Source organism: Dermacentor silvarum, chromosome 1 (genome assembly GCF_013339745.2).
Source record: "Dermacentor silvarum isolate Dsil-2018 chromosome 1, BIME_Dsil_1.4, whole genome shotgun sequence".
Taxonomy (NCBI): Eukaryota; Metazoa; Arthropoda; class Arachnida; order Ixodida; family Ixodidae; genus Dermacentor; species Dermacentor silvarum.
In genome coordinates, this window is record NC_051154.1 from 147149363 (window position 1) to 147176472 (window position 27110).

At 44.2% G+C, this 27110-nt stretch overlaps 1 protein-coding gene across 5 annotated transcripts in view; it reads left to right on the plus strand.

Moving 5' to 3' along the window:
* The window catches only part of LOC119436217 (tRNA methyltransferase 10 homolog B-like), a 51551-nt gene extending 35696 nt beyond the window's left edge, over window positions 1-15855 (plus strand). The window contains exons 8-10 of one of the 5 annotated variants that reach the window (XM_049656342.1): window positions 1709-1785; window positions 8704-8815; window positions 11385-15855. In XM_049656342.1, coding sequence (XP_049512299.1) covers window positions 1709-1785; window positions 8704-8721 — 95 coding nt within the window. In that variant the 3' untranslated portion in view covers window positions 8722-8815; window positions 11385-15855. Of the gene's footprint in view, window positions 1-1708; window positions 1786-8703; window positions 8816-11380 lie in introns of all 5 variants that reach the window. The other 4 variants (XM_049656345.1, XM_049656333.1, XM_049656337.1 and 1 more) reach the window with 4 other exon arrangements.
* Window positions 15856-27110: the final 11255 nt, after the last annotated feature.

Here is a 27110-nt window from a genome sequence, read left to right on the forward strand (position 1 = left end):
CCCAGTCCGGCCAACGAAACTACCCATGCCGGCCAATGCCTCGCTTCAATGGCGGAAAACGAAACTTCAGGGAGCGTGCTATATGCTGGTGCCGGGCCAGCGGAAGCGGCGGCGCCGGCATGGCGGCAGGTGCACATGGAGACAGTCGAAGGTGAGGGAGCGCGAGGGGAGCCACCAAAGTGACGGGGTTGCCGAGGCCAAATCCGCTTCCCTGTCGCTCCTCCCTCACCTTCGACGGTCCCTGCGCACGCCCGTCGCCATGCTGGCTCCACCCGCTCCCTAAAGTTTCGTTTTCTGCTGTTATCGGGATGTGAGCGTTGGCCGACGTAGGCAGTTTCGTGGCCCTCGCTTGCTATGTCCTTGCGCGCCGCTGTATTTCACGACTCGTACCGTTCGTACGCAGTGCTATGGTGCATGAATACTTTAAAAATAAGTCCTTTTTTAAATTTGAACTTCTTTTAATTCGAACAAATTTTCGGGCCCCTTCAAGTTCGAATTATCATGATTCTACTGTAGTTGCTTTCTGATAGGGTCAGCCAGTGGCAAGAGTGCCTATAGCTCCAATTAGGCGTTTTGAAGGTATACCAAAAAACTATTCAAAATTCAGACACAATGCGCTGCGTGATTGTATGATTGTAGCACAGCCTTTTCTCCTACATGGTCCCTGGTAATCCAGTATGTTACCTTGGCAGCAATGATGACAATGCAGTAAAACATCACATTGACAAAGTTGAAGGGGAAGCCAGAAATACTTTGTTATAGCTATTGTCTGCCCTCATTGCCAACATTGCCTGACAGAGAGTTGGGAGAATTACTACTGAATAAGCCGAAGCCAATGCAAAAGCTCGTCAAGCACCACTGAGGGACTGTGAGAGATTGTTTTCTACTATGTCTTCTTCAGCGAGGTATCTGCTTTCTTTAACGCAGCTATTAATGGACATCCATCTTCGCTGTCGTCGTCTGCACAGTAGGAGTGGTACGATAGGTCTACCTCATTAAACACTTGTGGAGCTGTCTTGTGGCACATGCTGCCCCCGATAAACTGCTGCACGTGATCAGTCATATTACCTAAGGGGTTTGTGGTTGCTTTGCTTATCAGAACTTGAGAGTGTGCTGGCGGAGTGCTGCAAGTTCTGTGATAATGCACAATGCATGGAGGATGCAAGTGGACACTTCTAAACGTCCCCCCCCCCCCCCCCCCCTCCCCAAAAAAAGCACTTTGTGCCTTCTTGAGTGGCAAGCCTTGTACGAAATCACAGGCATTCTGTTGCTGTCTGTGACCTTCAGTTGCTGAGAACTAATGGCAATCTCTAGAGCTAGTTGCTTTCCACCTGGTGGAATGCCAATCCCATTGGCCAACCCACTGCGGCATTGCAGCATGTGCAGGGCACAATATACACTAGTGTAGCTGCGTGGTTACTACCTGACCATATGTCATAGCACTCTTTGGCCATAGCTGGCCCTTGTGCCATTAAACACTACACATCATCATCATCACTAGCTGCTATGAATAGCCCAAAAGCCTCAGTTATTTCGTCTACATTGAATTACCAAACTTAATACCAACTTGTTTTCAGCATAATAATTCATCTTATTTTGTGTCTTCTTTGCGTGCAGTCCGCTTATTACAATAGCTTGGAATAGCAAAAGTATCTTGCATGACATTGGTGTTCATTATCAGCGGGCTCAACTGTATTAACCCTTTCAGTGCCACTGACATACCGGTACATTCTCCACTCTCTCCAGTTGGATTTGCGCAGTAACATGAAGTTGACAAGTTCCGAGGTAGTTCTGCCATCTGTTGTATATTTCTAGAAGCATATTTTCTCATCTTTATGGGTTTGCTTAGTCTGGGTTTTTGTTAGTGTGCTGGGGAACACGCCTCTTCGTGGGTGTGATTGCTCCGTGCGGAGCGCACATCTGCCTGTCGGACGGGTGGCTCCCGGACTTTATGCACCGCTACAGCGACGATTCTCAGTTAAAATATTCACACCATAGTGCAGGGACCACTCTTGCAGCTAGCTTTCTGCCATCGGTCATACATAACTTTTTTTTTTCTTTTTTGGACCCTGACACAACGGCGCTATCGCGGAAGCATGCTCGTCAGAACGAAACTAGGTAGGAGGTAGAAAATGAAGATAGGAATGGGAGAGCCATACTAAGAGTGCATTTGCCATTATCTATGCTATTTTTTCCCCTTCTGAATGTAATTGGAAATAAACCGTTGTATTCGTTTTTATATTATTCGAGAAATAAACCCAGCACTGGAAGGGTTAAACAAACTATAAAAACCAAAAATGGGCAACTGTGCAAGGAGATGCATGCAAGATGCACCTTAGCTACATATAACCCACTTTGAGACCAACAACTGTTATTGGCTCTTTTAGCAATGGACATTGGTAAGTCAAGCCACAAAGCTGTTGTCATATTGTCTTGGCACAATGAGAAGTTTGAAGTAGAAAACCTGTACTTCCTGGAACGTTTGGCTAGCTTTACCATGGATTGTTTGACGTTGCTGTCAACGAGATTGAGTATTCTGCCATTGTCATCTTCATTAGTCATTGTTGCCCTTGTCATGTTGTGATCCGGTCGTTGTCAGTGCTGTCCTTGTCAGCTATTGCGTGCCGGCCAACTCTCTGAGTTTTTCATAAAGGATATGAATTTGGGCTCGTTCTGCAATTTTACCAATGTTGCGTCAAAGTTTATGAAAAATTCTGTTCACAAAAGGTTTCACTCATCGGTCTTCAAAAATATTCTTGAAAATTTTCTGATGGTGAAAGAAGACCTGATGGATAGTTGCTTCAAACAAATTTATTCAGACAAGCTCTTACACCCCGCAAAATTGGCTACAGCAGAGTGGCGCAAAGGTCACTGTTAACCTCAAAACAATGTACTGCTTGACAGTCTCTGCTTTTCCAAGTGTGTTGCTGCTTGTGTGCTGCATCTAAAAGTAAATCATGATCAACTCTTGAGAGAGTTGAGAAAATAGGTGTTTTTTACGTAGGTTACGCCAGATTTTTTTTTTTCTGAAGGAGCTGCTGCACTCAATATTTTATGTAATACATAAAAAGCAGAATGAATGCACTTTTCATGCATAAAAGGTTTATTCACAAGATGTATGTCATAAAAAGATGTAAATTGTCAGAATCAAAATTTTTGGATAAAATTGAGCAAAGTTTGTAAAGGCACGCTTGTATCTACTAAGAAAGAAATTCAACAAAAATTACGAGATATACAAAATGTATTGCCGTCTAATAGGCACTATTGCCAAAAAAATCAAAATTTTTCATTTAACAGAACTTTCACTACAAAAATTTCACTGCAAGCACTACAGTTGGGCGTACCATGCGGTGAAGCAGTTCCTCGATTTAAAACATAGCGGAATGTTGCATGTCTTGCAGTAAACTCTTGTTTTCTGCTTGGTTTTCCTGTCATAGCATTTCTTGCAGTTTCTATATGTCTCCATCTTGGCAGGCTGGTGCTGAATAGCTTCAGATGGTGGGGGAGGGCTAACTGGTGGCGTATCCTGGCTGCTGATGTTCCGGGCAGGTTTGCGTTGTTGCTCTCAGAGTCAAAGTCCGACAAAAAGGCAGCATCCTAGGACTCGCTGCTGCTTGATTCATCGATAAAATCAGCCACAGACGCAGTGGAATCGCGAAATCTGCGATCTTTGGAAGTGCGTGCGCCGCTTTTGGAGGCGGCCATTTTTGCTTTCTACTTTGACAATCGCAAATCTTTGGAGCGTGTTCGAAAATCACCACCAAGTGGGGAAAAAGCGAACTGCTTTGAAACAAAAATATAGTTCTCCTCTTTCACATCCGATGGCGCATTGTGTCCGTGAGTGGCGTGGAAGGTCTCGAAAGCGGCGTTTCAAACCATCAATAGCAGGATAACGGTGCCCAATGGGCATGGTAGGGAAAGAGTTAATGAAGTGTGTATATGTATAAAAGTGGGGAAAAAGCAGGCTGGTTAGCACGCAATTGGCAACTACGGCATCGATTCTAGCAACACTAGAGGAGAGATGTTGGTAGAAATTGAGGAAAGGAATAGGCTCCGAATAATGAATACCTTCAGGAAGCGCAGCAACAGGAAGTGGACCTGGAAAAGCCCTAATGGAGAAACAAGGAATAAAATAGATTTCATACTCTCTGCCGTTCCCAGCATAGTGCAGGATGTAGAAGTGTTAGGTAAGGTAAAGTGCAGTGACCATAGGTTAGTGAGGTCCAGGATTTCTCTCAATTTGAAGAGAGAAAGAATAAAATTAGTCAAGAAGAAACAGGCCAACCTAGATGCAGTAAGGGTAAAAGCAGACCAATTCAGGCTGGTGCTTGCAAACAAATATGCAGCTTTAGAACAGGAAGATGAAGACAACATAGAGGTAATGAATGAAACCGTAACTAGGCTGATCTCAGAAGCAGCAATTCAAGTGGGAGGTAAGGCACCAAGGCAACCAGTAGGTAAGCTCTCCCAAGTAACGAAGGACCTAATAAACAACAAAGCATGGAAGTGTCAAACTCAAGAGACCAGATAGAATTCACTCAACTGTCAAAACAGATCAACAAGAAGAAAGTAAGGGATATTCGAAATTGTAATGTGCAAAAGATTGAGAAAGCAGTAAAATATGGACGCTGCATCAAATCAGTGAGAAGAAAACTTGGCATAGCACAAGGCAAGATGTATGCACTGAAAGATAAGCAGGGTTCTGTACTGACCTATACAGTACCCAGAGCAGCCAAGCTACTTTCATTCGAAGTAGTGATGAACAGGATACCGAGGCTCCTTCTATAACTAGCGATGAAGTTAGAAGGGCCTTGCAAGACATGACAAGGGATAAAGCTGCTGGAGAATGAATAACAGTTGATTTAATCAAAGTTGGAGGAGATATCATGCTTGAAAAGCTTGCGGCCCTTTTTACGGAGTGCCTCACGACTTCAAGTGTACCAGAGAGCTGGAAGAACGCCAACATTATACTAATCCATAAGAAGGGAGACGTTAAAAAATTGAAAAAATTTAGACCCATTAGCTTGCTTTCAGTGTTGTATAAAATATTCACCAAGATAATTTCCAACAGAATCAGGGCAACACTTGACTTCTGTCAACCAAGAGAACAGGCTGGCTTCAGGAAGGGATACTCTACGATGGATCATATTCATGTCATCAATCAAGTAATCAAGGAATCTGCGGAGTAGAATCAACCTCTTTATATGGCTTTCATTGATTATGAAGAGGCATTTGATTCAGTAGAGATACCTGCAGTCATAGAGGCATTGCGTAATCAAGGAGTACAGGAGGCATATGTGTATATCTACAAGGATTCCACAGCTACCTTGGTTCTCCACAGGAAAAGTAGAAAGGTACATCAAGAAAGGGGTCAGGCAAGGAGACACAATCTTTCCAATGCTATTCACTGCATGCTTAGAAGAAGTATTCAAGCTCTTAGACTGGGGAGGCTTAGGAGTGAGGATCAATGGCAAATATCTCAGCAACCTTCGGTTTGCAGATGACATTGTCCTATTCAGCAACAGTGGGGACGAATTACAACAAATGATTGAGGACCTTAGCCGAGAAAGCGTAAGAGTGGAGCTGAAGATTAATATGCAGAAGACAAAGATAATGTTCGATAGCCTGGCAAGGAAACAAGAATTCAGGATCGCCAGTCAGCATCTAGAGTTTGTAAAGGAGTACGGTTTATCTAGGTCAATTACTCACAGGGGACCCTGATCATGAGAAAGAAATTTACAGAATAAAATTGGACTGGAGTGCATACGGTAGGCATTACCAAATCCTGACTGGGAGCTTACCACTGTCAATGAAAAAAGTGTACAATAATTGCATTCTACCGGTGCTAACATATGGGGCAGAAACTTGGAGGTTAACAAAGAAGCTCGAGAACAGGTTAAGGACCGCACAAAGAGCGATGGAACGAAAAATGTTCGGCCTAACGTTAAGAGACGGGAAGAGAGCAGTGTGGATCAGAGAACAAACGCCGATAGCCGATATTCTAGTTGACATTAAGCGGAAGAAATGGAGCTTGGCAGGCCATGTAATGCGTAGGATGGATAACCGGTGGACCATTAGAGTTACGGCATGGATACCAAGAGAAGGGGAAGCGCAGTCGAGGACGGCAGAAAACTTGGTGGAGTGATGAAGTTAGGAAATTTGCAGGCGCAAGTTGGAATCAGCTAGGGCAAAACGGGGGTAATTGGAGATCGCAGGGAGAGGCCTTTGTCCTGCCGTGGACATAAATATAGGCTGATGATGATGTATCCCACAAAAGCTGTTTGTTCTGGAAAACTAAAGAAAAAAAATCGCGATATGCCCGCCCTCCCCCTCTTCGGCGAGGTCATATCTGCAGGTTTTAAGGTTTACAGGTTGGCGGGAATGCTATTGCTGTTCTGGGTGACACTTAAACCATTAAAGCGCTGGGTACACAACTGTGTATGACAAGATTAGTGCATCAACAACAAAGGCATTGATGGAAGCAATGATATTTAACCCTATCCCTACCGTAGACGAGCTGGGCTTTTCACGCTGAAACAAGCGCTTGCGCACTGCTGCCTTCAAGCTACCCTGATACATCTTGCTTAGTTCTCTTTGGCTTCAACAGATGGTGCAGTAAAAAAGTAAAAACGTGCGAAAAATGTTTCGATGCTGGCAACTGGGATTTAAAAATTGCTCCTCCTCTGTGTGTGCACGAGCCTACAACGGCTCCATTCCGCAAAAAAAAGGGGGAGGGGGAAACTTTTATTTGCGGACGTTTTGTCGGACTCAGTAAAGTAGAAGTTTGCTTCTCCTCCAAGAGTGGCAGCGACAATACTGAGCAGCATATCTTCTCGGGATCATCGGATCCTGACGATGACAGCGTCTCGACGTGTAGGCAGTGGACGCCGATAGATGTAAAGAACCCCCCATCGCCGCCTCCTATGTTTGTTTTCACGGCCGCATCTGGTATAAAGGTACCCTTGACAGAGGATGGAAACTGTGCGGGGTATTACTACAAAAAGTCGGGCAATCTCCACTGTGCAGTGCAGTGAAACCAACCCTCTCTCTATATTTTCAAAAAAATGTTTCGCGTGTATGTTATAAATAAAGTGTCTTTCGGGATATATTTTGGTTGTTTCAAGATACGCAGAATTAATTAGGCAAATAAAAAAAATTGGTATTTTTGTATTATTTTTGGCCAAAAATCTCTGTAGGGAAAGGGTTGAAATGTGTTGCATACATCTTGAAACACTTCTGATTGGAATTATGATGCAAGTTTAAATAATGTCTGCAAAATAATTTAGTAAAAGGAGTGGGAAGGTAGATGGCAGTGTGTTCTCGCTCGATGCAAGTATGTCGTTATATGTAGCAGTTTCACTTCTTCCATTGTTTTTCACAATGTGTTGCACCAGGCATAATTTTCAAGTGCCTGAATAGATGCTTTTCAAGCCTGCTAGGCATGAAATAGTTGTTATTTTCATATCTGATGTTCCTGCAGTGAATTTTAGGATGCGGTCCACATTCTGTTAACTTGGTAAAACTCGCTAAAGAATTTAAAATTCCTTATCAGTTCTGTAGCTGTTAGGGGTGTGCGAATATTGGAAACTTTCGAATAACAAATCGAATAGTGTCTTATTCGATTCGGTCTTCGAATCGAATAGTCAGTATTCGTAAATGTGAATATTTTTCAAAAAGTACCTTTCGAATATTTCAAAACATCAACTGCGCCCAATTAAACATAAAATTGGAGCAAAAGTACGGTGAACTTTCACCCCTGTGGCCACAGTGTAAACTAAAAACATGAGAACTTGTGTAGTGGAGCAGGCTACGTCGCTTAGGTAGCCATGCTTTACAGGTTATAGAGCTATCATTTGAACTCGCTGAAAAGTCCTGTGCATGCAAAGAGACAATTTGTTTGCTCCTAATGCTCCATTTGTGTTTTTAACAAGCAACGCTTGTTATGACAGAAACTTGCTAACTTTAAGAATACTAGGATGTGAACACCATTTTATATTAATCGGGATAACGGCTGTTCATTATTCAAAAACTATTTGAAATCTATTCGATATTCGATTTGATTCACTTCTGGCACTATTCGATTCGTATTCGATTCGGTCTCAAAAATCACTATTCAGACACCCCTAGTAGCTGTACGCTTTTTATGATTCTCAAGATGCGAGAAATGCGGTGAAAGTAAGATTTTAATCAACAGAAATATTTGCACCTGCAAGGGTTAATGCCAATCCAAGGGGCCTCTGCAAAATTCTTTTTGCAGGCTATTTTTAGTTGAAACTTAAACAACACTCTTATTAAAAAAAGGTGCTGAAACAAATTGTTATGGATGAAGTGTATTTATATTCAAGTCAGGCGGAATATTGCAATTGCACAGGCTGGTATCCAGGTCTTCTTACATATTAGACACTTTCGTGTCGCTGTTGCATTACAGTACATTATTTTATGTTTAGGCAATGTGTAGACACATTTATGGCTAGAGTTAGCATTTTTATTGAATTTTCACATAATTTATTTGTGTGCGCCAGTAGGCTCGCAAAGAGTGTGTAATAGGTTGTTTGTAGTCTTTATGCGATGTTTGCTTTGGTATCTCTAAATGCAGACTGTTAGTGTACTTTACATTAGGTGACAAGCATGTGGTGTTTGCAGCAATCTAATATACAGCAGTTTGCCCTCCGTTGTGGATTGTGTTTTGTGTTCTTTCAACAGTGTTCGACATTTTGTTGAATGTACACGAGACTCAAGGGGACTGGGCCAACTCCTTAGCAAAAGTAATTCCCAAACGAACAGGTCTTAGGAAAAAGCAGTCTTCCTGGTAAGTGTCTTGTGGTGTTGGTTGTCTTGTTTTCAGTTGCACAAATGCTATGTACCATGTATCTTCTTATTGTACAGCCTCCCGCATTTTTAGCTATATCGCGCGGGCGTCCATCATGCGTCATTTTAGTGCTTTTAAGCGGCGATAATCAGCGAGACCGGCAGAAGTACTCTCAAGTGCACTAAGCACTCTCCTGCGCAAGAGCCATCTAATGTGATGTTCCCTTCAGGACGACGTACGACCATATTGTAGTGTTCTCACGCGATATAGCTAAAAATGCAGAAGGCTGTACATTCGATGAAAAAAGACAGACAAGACAGACTGGGTTTGTCCGGAAGTTCCTTGAAGTACATTATTTGTTTCTTCATTTGAATGAGGACTGTAAAGCCTGTGTGCTAGGCATTGTTGAACATCTTATTTGCTACAGCACTTATAATAAATTTAGCACCACTCAGTGTTAAATTCGAATTTGTTTTGCTGCTTTACTCTTCCGTGTTTTAGCAAATGCAAAACTGCTGCAAGTAGCTAGCTACCCTGATTCAGTATGTGCACCGAGAAATTGGAACAGAAAGCACTGTCAAACTCTGCCAGACTACTTGGTGCATTATCACATGTGCAGAAGCTCTCTCTCTGTAGTTTTCCCTTCGTTGACATAAAAGGTTGTCTGAGTTTGTTATACTATTATCAGAGTGAAACCTCCCAGTGTATTGGTTGATTCAATTTCTCTGCAAAATCGGAGAGTGACTTTCGGTTTTCTTAACACTGTTAGCATTTTTTAACTTGTTGGGAAAGACATAATATCGTATTTGAATTGGGCTGTCACTAGTTACATTACTGGTGCCTTAGACGGTGAATTTACCTTGGCAGTACACATTGAGCTTGTTTAATGTTATGTTAGTTTTTGTGGGCATCATGTTCAATATCAGTGCTTTCTAAAGATTATATTAAGGGATATTGTAATTGCATGGGTGACAATTTTATTGTTAGAATTCACTGAATGTACAACAGCAGTTGAGCAAAGAGCTGCCCCGAGGAACAAGTGAAGAACTTTCTTTGCACGTGTGTCTTGTTTTGGCATGTACAGTCGACTTCCATTAATTGACCCTGTGGGAGCGATGAAATTGATTGAATTATCTGGCAGATTGAATTAAACAAGATGCAGAAAAAAACCTCAAAACACACTGCTGACTCATTTGGCAGTGCTTGCATGATTCTTACACGCCCCTGAATTAAACACGCGCCCTCTTTCTATGTGTCCAAAGTAAAAAACTAATGTAGAGATAACAATAAAGCTCCTAAACAAAGAAAAACTAACCTGCACCCGCTTTTTTAGCACAAAAAAAAGGGGCAAGGGTCTAAGATGTGTTGCACATTATCGGACGGTTTCCTCAATTCAGCTGACGAATGCCACAAACATGGTTTCCGGCCTTACTTTCTTGTGAAAAAAAAAAAAAAAAGGTGTGCATTAGAATCAGGTAATTACTATAATCAGACATTGTGAGCTACCATTATTACTTGAAAATCTTCCTAGGGCAGGATGAAAATTGGCTATTTTCGATGGTAGATGACGTGTTTAATGCATTCACTGTCCCATGAGCTCTGCGGAGACTAATGCTTCTAGCAAAGAGGTTGCTATTGGGGTCACCATTGGGGTCTGGCACGTGCATGCTGACTGGTCAAGTTTTGAGTTATCCAGCGAAGACAAATTTTAGGCTCGAAATAACGAAAGTTTCGGCCCATGGAAATGAATGGGTGCCGGCCGGGACCTTCTGTTGGGATCGAATTAACCGGAGTCAAATTAACAGAAGCGTACTGTACTATACAGGGTGTTTCAGCGAACATTTGCAAAATTTATTTAAGGTTGCCTGTGGCAGATAGCCCAATTCTAGTTAATGAGGTGGTCTACTCGAAGAGGCGGACATTACTTGCACAAAAAATTGAAATGCATAATCGACTAATTAACAAAAATTCACTAATTAAGTTTTAACTAATTACCTGATGGCCCATATTGCAATTTACAAATTGTAGCCGTGGAGTTCGCAAGGCGGATCCACTTAGAATTAATTCTCAGGATGACACCAGTTTCAAGATATTAATTCCCGAATTTTGCAGAGAAATGCATTGGCATTACGGTTAATTTTGTGCTTCAACGCATAAAGCGATGTTTTGTTAAGAACCTAACTGGAATGCCAATGCATTTCTCCGCAAAGTTCAGGAATTAATATCTCGAAACTGGTGTCATCCCGAGAATTCGTTACAAGTGGATCCGCCTTGCGAACTCCATGGCTGCAATTTGTAAATTGCAATGTGGGCCATCAGGTAATTAGTGAATTTCTGGTAATTATTCGATTATGCAATTCAATTTCTTGTGCAAGTAATGTCCGCCTCTTCGAGTATACCAGCTCATGAACTAGAATTGTGCTATCTGCCACAGGCAACCTTTAAGAATTTTTGAAAGTGTTCGCTGAAACACCCTGTATAATAAACTTATTAAGAAAAGTATTTGCCAGCTCTTTTCTGTTTGAATAAAGAGCATGACAAGATTTCAAACTTTCACTTTTTTTTTTTCAGACAGACTGTGAAACAACAAAGGAAGTTTTGGAAGGAATGTTCATCATGTACATCATGCACATCACATTCCCTTTGGGAAGCTGTTTTGTCAGCTTTCTTGGTTTTACCTCAATGATGTAAAAGTGTATACTGGAGAGCTTGTGAAGGAATGTTGGACAAATACCTCGAATTATGCCTGGTGTTTATTGGGAGTTGTCTCATATTAACTTTACGTAGTTTTAGTGCACATTTGGGTTTATGAAAACAAGCTCAAGGACTTGTTTCTGTTGATCGTGTATGTGTGCACATAATAGGCGTTATAAGGAGCTGAAATAGCATTTTAATATACAATCATTTTTTATTACTACATTGTGCCAAGGAGTGACTGTGAACTGAATAATTGGTGCATGTAGTCAGTGATACCTGTGTGTCAGCAGTGCGGTAAACAGTGTAGCTGCTTTCTTTCTTTTTTGTTTGTTTCATGCCCTTGCGTACATTATTACAATATATATTCATGTCGATAGCTGCACACATGAGTCTGCAACTAAGAAGTTGTGAAAATTGTAGTGGAATCATACTAATTAAAGCACACATATTTCAATAACTGATAGATCTATAATTTGAACAGCCTCTCTGGTCTCATTACAGCTGCATGCATCTCAGTGGGAAAAAAAGCTCTTGGTAATTCGAATACTTGAACATGTGCGGCTGTTACTTTTGAACTAAGTTCACCATTTATGCCTCCCACTTCTTGCCAAAATGGATAACAAAATGCTCAGAGAAATTTTGCATTGTGCTGTTGAATGCTTTGGCATATACTGTGGGAAGATTTCTGTGTACTAGAGGTATATATATATGTATAGACCTTTCTATCAGGAGCTCTTGGGGTGTCGCCATAATGCCCTCTAAACTGTTATTACACGTGATCCCCCTGCAAAAGCAGTGCAGAACCTGCATCGCGTGCCTTTGTACCCCCACGCAACAGTCCCGAGGAAGGTGCTGTCCCTCCTCCCCCCCCCCTCCCTTATGGAAACTTTGATGTTGGCCAGGATACCTGTGTCACACAGGCATTCATGAAGTCCCTTGAACTAAAGAAGTGACAAACTTCCTAAAGGAGTTTGAGCTCAAGGTAGTTGGGGTTGTGTCACATGGCCACTTGCGAGTTTCTTCACAAAAGCTGCCAGGGGCTCATTAGGCGCTGTTTGGTTTTTAACGCACCCAAAAGTTTCAGTTCTGATTGCTCCTAAAATGATTTACCTAAAGTTGTTTCAATGAAAAATTATCATACACATTTTATATGGAAAGCTAACTGCTTCTCTAAAAAGTGAAATGCACTCAATAAACATAGGGACACTGGCAACCTGTGCTTACTCGTGTTTTTATGTATGTTGTGGCGCAGCTACTGATTTTTGCTGCTGTTGCTGTAATTATGTGGCCTGATCGCAACATTCTGTTCTCAGTCATTTTGCACATATTTACGAAGCACGGCAGGCCACAGCCACGACATGACACACGTGCAGTAAACCTCGCAGTGAATGAGGATGGTGTCTGTTAGTACAATCGAGGAGCGCTCTGGGTTGAGAATATAGGGAAGCAGCAAGCATAACTGTGATCAAGCAAACTGTTCTGTAATGGAACCAATATTTTTACATTTACACGCTAGTGTAAAAGAATACAAATGAAAATTAACATTTTAGTTCTATGTTAAGCACCGTCGGAACGAAAGTACTAGTAGTACTCCCTTCAGCTGCCAAGGGAGATCGCCGAACATCCTTCATTAAAAGCTCCTTTAAACTCCCTTAGCAATAGGGCGGCTCTGTGGCACCGAGTGCATCTCCCTCGAGATAAAGACAAAGGAGATAAAAGGAATTTAAGGGTGCCTGTGTGATTCTGGTTGTGAAAATGTATGGGACGTCTGTCTCTGTATACCTTCCATTGCAAATCTTTTGATGGTGAAAGGATACAAGCAGGATGCTTGCTGCGAGCAAGTTTATACAAACAAGTTTTTGAAGCAGGTCATATTGGCAACAGCTTAGTCACTGAAAAAGTCACTGTGGTCCAGAAACAGTTTGTTGCTTGTTGGTATTTGCTGTTAAAAGTTTTCTGCTGCACAGTGTGGGGCGTCTTGTGCACTCAGTGCAAGCTTAAAGAAAAGATAAGTGCTACTCTGACAAAGCACTGGATGTAGCATGCCGTCAGCTCCGTTTTAATTTTTTCGGTTGGTGCTTTGCATGCTGTCAGCATAGTCTTTATCATTCTAATTGTGAATTTCTGAAACTAGCCTTGTAAATAAACCTGTCTTGCAAGCATGCTATTCCCGTGGTGCGGCTAATGTGCTATGCTCTGGCACTCGTGCTGTGTGTGACTTGGCGATTGCTGGTCTTGCGGAGGGCTTTTGATCTAATTAACATTGCTGATGCATGAGTTACTTACTATGACTGGCGTGGTCATGTATGCTGCATGCTATGCACATGAGGGCATGTTATTGTTTCGAGTATGGAGGCTTCTACTACAAGGTTTGTTGAATGGTGACTACTATATTTATTTCTGTGAACAAAATGGAAATTCTGAGAAGCACGAAACCATATCTGTCTTTTGAACTATTTTCTATGTGCATTCAGGCAGTGCTGCCATTGTTTTGGGAGGTCCTTGATTCCTTTGGCATTGAAAGAACTGGGCTGCTGGCATTGCCACTAAAGGATCTCATCCTGTAGGGCTTCATGACTTGAATTTCTTCCATTTCAGGTGTTGCTTAATGGGTACAAACAAGTGATTATCACTTGTTTGTTGTACTGGTTGTAAAGCACATGAGTTAAAAGCGCCATTGCATTTCCGTTCATTTCGACCCAGGCATTGTTATGGAGAATGACTTATCCAGACAACTTCTTAGGCCTTTCCCTGCAAAAAGCATTTTGTATAGCTTGTGTCAGCAGCCTTCAGTGTACCGGGTGTTAATTGTAATTTCCTTTCCAAAAAATCCCCATGAATGTCACTTTGCATGTCCCAGAACACAATTTCCATTGTTTAGGCGGCTGATGGCTGTGCCTTTATTTTCTTGGGGGGTGGTGAGCCTCTGTGTCACCACTTTAGATGGTTTATCTTGGTCTCAGGGTTGAAATGGGTCAACCACATTTCGTCACATTTAATCACTGATTGCGAAAGTTCCTTAACTTCGGCTTGAAATTGATTCAGAAGTTCTTCACAGATCAGGGGTGGCCACTTTTGATCAAATGTCACTTGTTGAGGAACTCGTCTTTCAGAGACCTTGCGTAACATTTCATTGTCATGAATTATTTTCTCGAGCTGACAGTGATATTCACTTCAACTGCAATGTCTCGCACTTTAAATCGCCACTTCCCAAGGAAGACATGCTGAACATGTGCAAGATTCATGAAAGAGAAAATTGTCATCCACCCGACTGTAGCACGAAGCTACAAAGGAAACCCATACGGGTTTCTCAGAAAAAAAGCTTTGCAATTGAAGAAAAATGCACCCTGGTCCAGGGATCGAACTTGGGATCAACACCTTTCCGGGGCAGTTGTTCTACCATCTCAGCTAACCAGGGGGCTAGCAAATCACAGTGCAAGGGGAAATTAATCGGCAACTCGAACATGTAAACTGAATATGGCCGATCAGTTCTGCAGGAGCCCACAAGGGGGAGGAAGGTTCATAAAAGGGACAATTGCCATCCATCATGACAATGTTTCTTTTCCTGAACCTTCCTCCTCCTTGTGGTCCACCTTGCAGGCTTCTGCAGAATGATTTGCCATATTCAATGTGCAGTATTGGCAGTCATGCCTGCAGTTGTTGGAACGTGTCTATATGGTTCATTCCTCACTGGCTCTTGTCCTTCACCAAACTGCTGATGCCATTCGTAGACTCTTGTCCATAACATCATTTCTTTGCCTTATTGTGCCTGCAACTTTCTCAAAATTTCATGCTGTTTCACTTCCCTTTTTATCAGGAATTTGATTATGCACTGCTGCACCATAGCTGCAGGCACATTGCTGGCCACCGTGATAGCTGGGGCTGCTGTGCCTGCAGTAAATATGCTGGGCATGCAACTTTCATTGGTTTGTTATAGACAAAAGTCATTGTCAACCTTCAATGAACCTTGTATGTGTAGTGACCTCTTTTGGCATTGACTACATGCAAGTGCATTTCTTTGCTTCTTGGTTTCGTTTCCAAACCAAAGCTTTCTTTTTTTTCCCTGCAAGTTTTATAACACAATGGAAAAGTGGTATTTCAGCTAAGAGGCTACAATCAGTTCAAACTTTACTTATTTGAACTTAATAACGGTCCCTTTGAAGAAAGAATTAATGAGATAACTCTTACCCATGCACATGCCACAGCGGCATTTACTTTGACATGTCGTGAGGGCATTGTTGGTATGCAGCGAAAAGGTAGTACTACATGGACTCCATAGCCAAAGAAAGTAAATGCACTTGAATAAAAATTGCTGCCAGGCAATGCTTTTATATCTCTCTTTGTGTAATGACCTTACCTATGTTTTTTGCCCAATATCGTAACAGAAAAGCTTGCAGCAATTACATAAGTTTGTGCATTTTGTGCAGGGCTGCATTAGTTTTACCAAAGAGTAGGTTCATCCTTCATGCCACAGTGCAGCCTAGTCTTTAAAATCCATTTTTATTGAAGGGGCATGCCTGTGCAATTTTAAAATGCCTCATGTGTGTTTTTGACGTATTGGATCATGCCATCAAAATTGGTGACTTAAGTTAGGGAGTGTTCCTCGCTCTAAGGCTTTATTCCTGCACTCAGTTTCTTCAGATTGTTATGGTATAGAATAGAGTGCAGATGAGCAGGGCACGTTTTTGACACTTTAGTTTGTGAAATGTTAGTTTGGGAATCATTTAGCTACAATTTTGACGCTTACAGACTTGGACTTGGTTAATTTTAGTATAGTTCCTTTCCCATAGTAGCTATTTCACTAGATATTTTGATGAAATGTTTGGCTTTAGTTTCCATACTTTTTGTGTTGGTCTTAGGTGGCAATCAATTTTGTGACATGAAAAAAAAAAAAAAAAAGAAGCTATTTCCAGTACATCTTTGTCAATGTTAAGTCATCAAGAATGTGGACGCTGGCAAAGCAGCGTAAAACTTCTTGGATTTCTTGTTGTTTTTATTGCATCCACAAATGTTGACACCACACATCAACCCAGGAAAACAGCTGAAAAGGACACCCAGAAGTTAAACTGTATTGATAAATTATAGAAAACGAAAATGAACGATGGGCCTGAAGCTTCTCTCTAGCTCATCGTGGCATCATGAGATCGGGACAGCATCTGTTCTGGATGAATTTATTAACTAGGATTACATTACATTTTGAAGAAACGAAAGACTCGTTCAGTGCTCTGTAAGGTGTCAGACTGAACCAGAACTGAACCAAAAACTGGAGCTGAACTATTATTTTTCTGCCATCTTGGAGCTGAACCCAAACCAGAACTTATTAGAGGAATCGTCCCAAAGTGATTTGACAAATGATTCAGAAGGTCCGGTGGACCATATGAAGTGCAAATAAGAGGCAAAACATTGACAAAAGCTCAAAGCCTCCTGTGATTCCCATGCTAACACAGTTAAACCTCGATATAACGAACTTCAGATAACGAAACTCTCGTAGCGATTTTCATAACTTGTCTATACAACACCATGTATTTAGAACGTCAATATGTGGCTATGGTGTTGGGCTGCTGAGCACGAGGTTGCGGGATCGAATCCCGGCCACGGCGGCCGCATTTCGATGGGGGCGAAATGCGAAAAGACCCGTGTACTTAGATTTAGGTGCACGTTAAAGAACCACAGGTGGTCCAAATTTCCGGAGTCCCCCACTACGGCGTGCCTCATAATCAGATCGTGGCTTTGGCACGTTAAACCCCACAATTTAAATTTTAACCTCAATATAACGAAGTGCGTTTATACGCGATTTAAATATAACGAAATTTTACTGTCGCCGAGAAGGAATACCGAGACAATATAAGGAAACTTCCGCGGACGCAGATGCTCGCATGGTCATACCTGCCAAGTCTCCCGGATTCCCCGGGAGACTCCCGGATTTGGACCATTTCTTCTGGTTGATATTAAAATCTCCCGGAAATTGCGGTTGTGTCCCGTTTGTATCCGTGTCCAGCGCTTTGTCAGGCCACATTGGCAAAAAGAATCCAACCCAATCCAATCCAGTTGGAAGTTCATCGCGCAAAACATTGTTAAGAAAGTAGTAGGGAGACCCTATACATGCGCTATTTCGTTAACCGCAGAGCCGCTTCTAACGCTAACGGGGTTTTTGGGTGCCTTAGTGGCCCTAGCCTCATTAATCTAGCGAGTAAATGGCGCGTTCCGCAACTAGCAACACTCGACTCTCCATCGTTCTCCTTGGCGTCGGCCTCTCTGGCATTGCGTAGGCCTGCGGTCAGTCATGCCTTTAGAAGCAAGGAGCGCTAGCGGAAAAAAAAAAAAAAAATTCAAGTATTTTAATGTAGTGCTCAGCCAAAGTGACGTTGGGCATTTTGTGGATACCACAGTGCGAGCGGCAATGTCACACCGGGAAAAATGCGAGGACGCAGTGCCGCTCGTCCATGTGTCGCTCATCTAAGACGCTGGGAAACGCCATCCTCGCAAAATGTGAAGGAAATGAAATTTCTCACAATCAAACATTATCTGAAGAATTTTTGAGCACCCGCCGTGGTTGCTTAGTGGCCTTGGCATTGCGCTGCTACGCAAGAGTTCGCAGGATCAAATCTAGGCCGCGGAGGTCGCATTTCGAAGGGGGGGGGGGGGGGGGGGGGGGACGCCTGTGTACCGTCCATTGGGTGCACGTTAGAGAACCCCAGGTGGTCGAAATTAATCCGGAGTTCCCCACTACGGCGTGCCTCACAATCAGATGGTAGTTGTACGTAAAACCCGAGAATGTAATTAAATTTTAAAGAACTTTTGAAGATGTCATTAGCAACAACGAAATGCTTGCAGAAGTGAGACATGGATGTACATGTTGTCATTTGTATATCTGTAAAAAAAATTATAACGAAGTTCTCCTGTCAGTACTTGAAAATGTAGACGTCGGGGGGGGGGGGGGTTGCGTAACCGACTAACCCCCCCCCCCCCCCTCCTTGGTCGGAAGATCTCCCGGATTTAGTTTCTTCGCACTTCTTTCAACCATGCAGGTATGCATGTTATGCATGGTTGAATTACAAGCGACTGCTTGCGAGCGCACCCCTCAAATCGCGCGCCGCGCCAACAAGAGCCACCGCCGAAGCTGAGCAGCGTCATGTTCCGCACAAAGTCCAAGTGCGATAAGATCTTATCGCGCCCCGCATGGTGTACGCTTTGGCTGCGAGTGAAAGCGTACGAGGGTGATCCGGAATGATGGTGGCTTGAGTGCCTTCTCGCGCGAGCTAGGGGAAAGGGGGGTGGGGCAGGGGAGCGTGCTCGTGGTAGGTAACGCGATGCACGCGTGAGGAGGGGAGGGGGGGGGGGGTCGTGCGTCTCTTTTTCTAGCGCGTCCTTGGCTGCCCATGGCTGTCGGCGCGGCTGACCGCAGCCCCCGCGCCATGCTTTAAAAGTAATCAGCCGCGTGTGCAAAGAGCGGTTGTTTCCTAGATGGCATAGCATCCTGTGCCTCCCTGCGTGTTTAATACTGGAGGTTGCGAAATCTCTAAGTGTCCGAGACGCGTTGAAGCGAGAAGCATACGATGCATTCGCTCACCGCTGCCGGCGCTTTTCATGATGGCGTCGTCCCACTGCGGACGACACCTACGACACTCGGCCGCGGGGGCGGAATGCTGGGCTGGCTCCGCTTCGTAACACCGATTTGAAGATATCGTGGACACGGCGCAAGAAACCGTATCTTTCGTCGCCGACTCTCACAATTAAACAAAATGAATTATTAGAGCGCAGCTCTTGGCGCCCGTTCCTGTGTTGAGCGTCGGCGTCCCTCGGTGTAACCGAGCGAACGAGCAGAGCGAAAGATGAAATGGCGAACGCGGAGCGCAGCGGGGAATGAAGTACGGTGAGAGCGCGAGGAGGCAAGCAGAGGAGGGTATGGCGAAAGCGTGAAAAAACGTAATGTGGCGACGGCAGCTACGAGATGGCGCCAGAGTAGCGCGTCGTCGTCTATTCACCGATGGCATGGGGCGGCCACGTTCAACGATACCATATATGGAAACAAAGTGCTGCATGAGCGGAGGTCTGTCTGCGGCGGCTGCTGTGAATCGCGCCCACTCGCAACCCCCGCGCTGCCTCTCGCGATCTCCCGATTAGCGAGGCAGTCGCGCTACACTTCGCTCCGTTTGCAACGTGCCGCACGAGACAGAATGTCCGAAATATATCACGAAATGAAGACACTTATAGAGCTGCGCTCAAATTTCGCATTAGGGAGTATCGTAATCGTCGGTGAATTTCTCATTCAAATTATCTTTCTTAGATTGCCCGAAAATTTGGAAAATTTTGTGGCCCCTTCCGTGTAAGAAAAATTGATCGGCGGCTGCACTCATTTGCATAAAAGGTCGAATCTGTATACAACTAAATTTCGATATAACAAACCAAATTGCCAATTTTACTGACTTCATTATGTCGAGGTTTAACTGTGCTAAAATTACTTCAAATAACCAACTCAGTTCTGACACTCGTGTATGTTGTTAATTCTTGTGCAAGCCTTTTAAGCGATAAATAATGCGGGCGCTTTATGCGTCTCGCCCCCAAAGAGGGACATAAACAATTCTGTTCCAACTTATTCTGTTTTAATGCTGTACGCGTTCGGTGTGCTGCAGTTGTAATCCAACTATACTCATGAGAGAAAGATGTAGTGTTGAAACTTCTGACGTTCATTGCGGTTGTGTTTGCCGTCACGTGTCACGTCAGTGCTTCATGTGACAATGACGGCGAAAGAAACAGAAATGGAAAGCCCTGCGTTGAGTCTACCGACCAAATATGTACGTGATTAATAAATAAATATATTTATTTAAAGCTCAAAGGAATTTTCAGTGTGGCCTAAGTTTGCTCTACTTGGTACGGGTATACTTGTAGTGATACCAGACCATTGGTGTATACGTTTATGTAACTATGCGAAATAAGACGACTAAACTTGGTGAAACAGAAGCTCGGTAGGTGCTTCTTGGGTCCAGTGCCACCATGACAATAAATTAATCTCCATCAACTTTACAGCAAACTACAAAATGGCGCAAGAAGCCCGTAACGCGCTAGGCGCGTTGATGCAAACACTTTGGGCCGATTTGAAGATATCGTGGACACGGCGCAAGAAACCGTATCTTTCGTCGCCGACTCTCACAATTAAACAAAATGAATTATTAGAGCGCAGCTCTTGGCGCCCGTTCCTGTGTTGAGCGTCGGCGTCCCTCGGTGTAACTGAGCGAACGAGCAGAGCGAAAGATGAAATGGCGAACGCGGAGCGCAGCGGGGAATAAAGTACGGTGAGAGCACTTCAATAGGTGCTTGGGGTGCCACATGGGAAATGACCGCCATGGGAGCGGCCCAGACACCACTGGTTTTCCGTGCTCACGTTGGTTTGGACGGGAATTCAGGGCGCAGGCTCCTTTCCCAAGCGTATCACCCCCGAAGGAAGCCGAACGCCAGGCCGGGGTAACGCTTGTACTCTTTTGAACCAGTGGGTGCCCGGCGGCGGTGGGAATCGAACCCACAGCCTCCCGCAGCCGAGGCGGGCGTTCTACCACTAGGCCACGGCTGTCGGACCTTGCAGAATCACAACACAATTCCTCGCGAAGCTCTTTCTTTGGAGCAGTTAAATTAAAAATTTCCATTTGTCTGTCATTAAACCGCACACTTTTAAACGTTGCCCGCATATGACTCACACGTTTGAAATTTACCTTTTGCCCCCTATATAACGCATTCGTGCAGCTAAGAATTTTTTTTCAGAGACTAATTGATCCGCACACATTTTACTTCGCAATCATTGGCCATGACTGGCCCAAATTTTCACTAAATTTGGTCTCGGTGGCGCACACATTTCTCTAAGAGCAGCGGGCTAAATTCGGCGCCGTTCGTAAAACACGCTTATCACACCTCGGAGCGCTTGCATACGTAAGTTACCGTAATGGCCTCAATTAACCCACGAACTTTGAACTTTTTCTACATATCACCCATGAACTACAATTTATTTTCAGGAACAAGGTGCCTTATTGAGTTAACCGAGAACGCTTAGTACAAACCTCTTATAACGCATGCAATCAGGGAGAAGAGGTTTCAGTAATTATTTGAAAAATTCCTAATTAAGCCATCCCCCCCCCTCCCCCTCTGTTCCCACCAAATGTAAGCTCGGTGTGACGTAGCAGTCTCTAGGGACACTGGGAAACATAGCGTAAAATGATGTACAGCGATTTTGAGATCTTGATAAAAGAAGATATTGCAAAGACTTTTTGATCCAGTCACATTTAGCTTAGCATACAAATTTGTCATAGCGTCCCCTCCCTTTCCGAGAAATTTGATCTTGGTGGCATTGTTCTCCCAAGGTAGGTTGATAAATTGTGCGCCAATCGGTAAAAGACATAACGCACTGCTAATGATGTAAATTATGTATTCAAGCGCTCCGCTTGAACACATGATTTAATGGAAAAGCCGCTATTAACCAACACTCTTGTAACTTTGCCTACACTTCATTGACAATATTTCCCCCTTTTCCACGAACTTTAGGCTTGGAGTAGTAGTAATTGATTGTTTATTTCAAGTAATATGACGAAAAGGAAAGTAAGGAAAATTACTACTGACCGCGCTGTAACTGTCTATAGCTACATATGCGAACACATGAGCGGCGTGCAGCAGTGTAAGTGGGGTAAAAGAGGGGGGGGGGGGGGGGGGGTAGACAGATTATAAGAAGAGAACACATAATAGGGTGAATGACAGCATTTACACATTGTACAATGTGGCAAAATAATAAATAAAATAATCGCAACTATGTCAACATGACAAACCATAGTTCGCTTGTGCTGTCACTTCGAGAGAAAGTGCTTGTTAGTCCACTAAGCTTGGTGGGACGTACAGAAAAATACGGAAAACACAAGGGTTAGGTAATTTTTTTGAGCGCTCCTAATTAAGCCAGAAAGGTTAACATTTCGCTACATACTACACTCCCTATGCTTCCCATCGCCAACGTATGTAAACTTTGGGTCGAGTAGAGTTCGCTCGGGACGTTGAGAAACATTGCTGATAACATCTTACATCTAACGTATGACATCTCCCAACACTAGCTTAAGAAATATTTTGTGAAATCTATATCTGATGCATACGTATTTAATTTCCCGTACGGTTTTGCCATAGTAGTCGCCCAATTGTCGCTTAGTTTGATCCATATAGTACTTGTAAATATGCCGGCCGCGTACTAAATTTTGTGCCTCTCATAAAACATGCTTTTTTATAAGGCTCCGCATCACTTGAATACGTAATTTATTACGAAGGCCGCAATAAACCCAGACATACTGAACTTTGCCTACACATTATCCGTAAAGTCCTCATTTTTTTTACCAAATATAGACAGATGGCTCATTTAAATCACCGAGGACACGGGAAAAGCAAACTACGGACCTCGTTTAACGTACGAAAATACCAATGAAACGAAGGTTCGGCAATTATTTGCAATGCTAATTAAGCCAGTGAAGTTAAAGTTCTGCTACACATTACACCTAAAATACCCCCCTCCTTCATTTTTACTGAATTTGAACTCTCTGTCATATAGTTCTCTTGGGACTCCGGGCAACATTGTGGAAAATGGCAGTATTACACTCTGGAATGCTTGAACGTGTTATCTTCTACAAAGACTAATTAACATACGTACATCAAACACCTATTTGCACGTAAGCTACAAAGTGATTCCTACTTCAATGAAATGTAAACAACGTGCTTGGCATAGTTCACCGAATATACCGGGAGAGCGAACTACGCGCATCGAATCACACTTGAAAATTGTGAGAAAACAAGTGTTCATTAATTATTTTCAAGACACATGATTATTTACGCAATTCAAACTTTCGGTACACGACACACATAGCATGACCCTTATTTTTTCTAAGTATGAAATTGCGGTCGTCCTTGGTCCTCGGGACACTTTGTAAGCGTTTCATATACCGCCTCCCATTATATTGGGAGGAATACCGCTACTCAAAGTCTGTGTGGTCATCCAATGTACTATTATTGTTGTCACCTAACAGTCTCTGGCAAGGACCGATAGCCCTTCGTGGACTTGCGCAGGTAGCATTAAAAAATCGAATGTCAAAAAAAAAAAAATGGCTGAGGTTTAACTCTTGTAAACCTAGTTATCACGAGCAAAAGATCTGTTAGGCTTGATTTTGCAAAGACTATGTAGTGTTTCATTAATGCACGCTTCCGCGCTTGGTAAGGTTCTCTATAACGTGCTAATCTGGCCTCCCTTTGCTCCGGTGTTTCAGCTGCCAACTTTGCCTTTGCTTGAGATTTCGGAGCCTGCCGTCTAGCTATATCTACTGGATGATTGGATTCAGCCTGTCGCTTGCGCTGAAGCTAACGCACAGACGGCCCAGCCGGCGCGCCATCCATGGCGAAACCGAGCCAAGGTCAATTCCCATGGTCGCGAAGGCGAGGCTGAAATACGGTTCCAAGCCAATGAGCAGCGACATCAATTATGGTCGTGCGATTGAAGGGCGACTACATCTAACGTGACAAAACACTACTTGAAAATTATGCACCCAATACGTCTCAGATGGAAACATTTGAAAAAGTACAGACAATTCCATTAGAATAGGAAAATGTGAAATCACAGGCTGCTTGCTGCCATCCACGAATAATTATGAATACAAAACTGTGCAGGCTTCTGAAGTTTGCTAGTGTCGATACGTGCTAAGATATGCCGAGATTGTATTATCGTATTTAACACTGTAATGTCAAAACTCTCTTATGCGCAGCCATAAAAGTAATGGCTATATATGTAGTGTTAACCTCAAGATTTGATCAGTAACTTTATTTTTGAACTGCTTTTTCACTAAATATTACATTTTAGCTATGTCTTCAATACCAGAGAAAAACTACAGGTGGTACGCGTGCTGTGTTAATGAAGAATAAAGTGTGGTTTTAACAGCGGAGCTGTTTTAGGTCGAGGCTGCGTGGTCCGTCCGTCCGCCGGTGTCACGCAGGTCACGTGACCAGGAGAGAATGAAAGCCATGCCGGGGGAGCGCAGGTTCCGTGACCAGCAGAGCAGAGGTGCGCTGGGGGAGGAGGCGACCAATGAGAGGCGGCGCTAACCGTGAGGAGGAGAGGCAATGGTTATAGAGGTGTTCCTGTGCGGCGCGCTCTTTCGGATAACGCGCAACGGGCAGAGCTGCTGCCGACGCCGTTCACGTTTCCCCGCGTTCGCACCGAACGCGCGTGGTGTCCGTGACTGCAGCCGATGCCTCTGGCGGCGGCTCGGCAGGTTTCGACCAGAGAACTGGACACTCGTCGAGTAGCGTCGGAAGTCGCTGCCTCTTCTCGCCTAAGTTCGTGTTGTAGATCTGTGTTTACGCAATTACATCACGTGCAACACATGCACATGTAACACTCGGTGTAACTAACACAGCTTCGCTGTTCGACCACCTTCACGGAGTGGAAGAGCTATAATTTTTTATTGCGATAGCAATTATATGGACACTTAAACTGGATTTCTGCCGTCGGCGTCGCCGTCGCCGTGAGGTTCCGTATAGATAACATCATCGCCGCGCGCCGTATGCCCGAGCGGTAGCGTGCGGGGGACGCGCGCTATCACGGAGAGCGAACGCACGGGGGAAAGCAAACGCGACCGTCGCGCGTGGGGGTATGGGAGGGAGGGAGGGAGGCGGGGCGACGCTGCGCTCCGGCACCAAAAGCCTATCTTGCAACCGGGCGCAAGGGGAACTTCCCACTCAATCTCCCACGCGCAAGCAAGGAAGCGGGACGGCAGCGCCGGAGGGAGCGGGGGGGGGGGGGGGGGGGGCGCACTTCTACTCTGCCAACAACCGCGCTCGTCGCTCGCCGGCCGCACTGTCTCTTGTCTCCACACAGCTCTTACCTTTTCTATGCGCTGTGCATTCTCCGCTCAGTTTCCGTTGAAGCGATAGACCGCACGTACCTTCGCCCGCTGCGACGTATATGCGCTTGCTGCCAGCGTTTTGACAGTCGTTGTCTGCGGTCATTCAGTGTGATCTATTTATGTTTGCTTGTGCGCGCTCACACCACGCTTGTTCATTCAGTTAGTAATAGTCGGGCCACATTTTCCAACGCACGCTACACATGCAATTCTGCCCGGATCGGCAGTGCAGCGCTACAGGTGTGTCCCTTCGCACGCGCTGCCCACGGGAAGCGCTTCTCATCAACACCACCGTTTCACACGCGCCTTCTCGTGGTCATCGAGTCTCTCTTCATGTCGGTCTACTTACGCCGCAGCACACCTGCTTACTTAATCAGCTCATGTTTACTACAGTTCATATTGCTACCAAAGCCGCTCACCTTACTTCGTGTCACATTGGTGTGTTGCTATCGCATTCATTGCTTCGCCCTTAGGGCGAAACTGTGACATTTTTTATGAATCATGTCAATGTAATGTTGATTTTATCTTATCAACGGAATAACAGATGTGTGTTGGTACTAAGACGCATGGATATGCTACTTCGTTCAAAATCATAGTGAACCCATTGCTCTTAATTCATGCAAAGCTCTCAAGCTCACCAATGTATTGTGTGCGGTTATAGAATGAGGTCCATAAATATAGATGAGAGTATTCACGTTAGATTGTGACGCGATGTTGTGGCGAATGTTCTCAATTACTACGCTTCATTTGTATTGTGTGCTCAGTTTTGCGATGTCATAGCGATGTGATGTGAGCTGGAGCAGTAGAGTACGTGGCGCAACTAGCCTCAAACGGTAAATGTGGATGTTTTTCCGCCGAAAAGTGGGCCCCGCGTAATGTTGATGACATTGCTGTTCCTCCACAAGCCGCCATTGCAGGAAGTATGGACTTATATGTCACTTTCGCTACCATGCGTGCATATACCTTGACTGAGCGACCAAGCGCCGGCGAAGCAGCTGTTCAACCCTCGCCTAGTCACGTGGTACCGCAGCGGCGAGGCTCCGAGCGAGCGCAGCTGCGACGCCTCTCCGCAGCTGATCACATGGCGTTACGTCGCACCTGCCGCACTTGCGCTCCGGCGGCTCAAGGTCATTGCGACGCGGTGAATGACCTAGCGAGACATGGCGTAATAGAGCTTTCGCTCTAAAGCTATACAGAGAACAACGTAACGTAACCTTTCACAGTCACAGAAGTTGCGATTACTGTGGTAATGCAATATAACTTATTGTTGAGGAGGTCTTTTCGCCATACAGGTTTTGTTGGCATAGAAGGAAATTTGAAGTTTCTGTGGGAAATGTCTTGGCAATGGCTGCGATTCAGAATCCACCTCATGGGTGGATGCTGAGAAGTATCGGACTCAGATCATCTTCATGTGGAACGCCTTGCATAAACTTGTGCCAAATGATGTCTCTATCTGGTGTTGAAATGTCAGCGAGTTTGTCAGTGAGCGGCGTGTACATACGGCTGCGCAGACTAATCTCGACCATGCCACTTCGAATAGAGTTGTTGGCGACACTGTCATAAGCAGCCTTGATGTCACTTAACTTCTGGGGTTTTACGTGCCAAAACCACGATATGATTATGAAGCACGCCTTAGTGGGGGACTCCAGAATAATTTTGATCAGCTGGGGTTCCTTAACGTGCACCCAATGCACGGT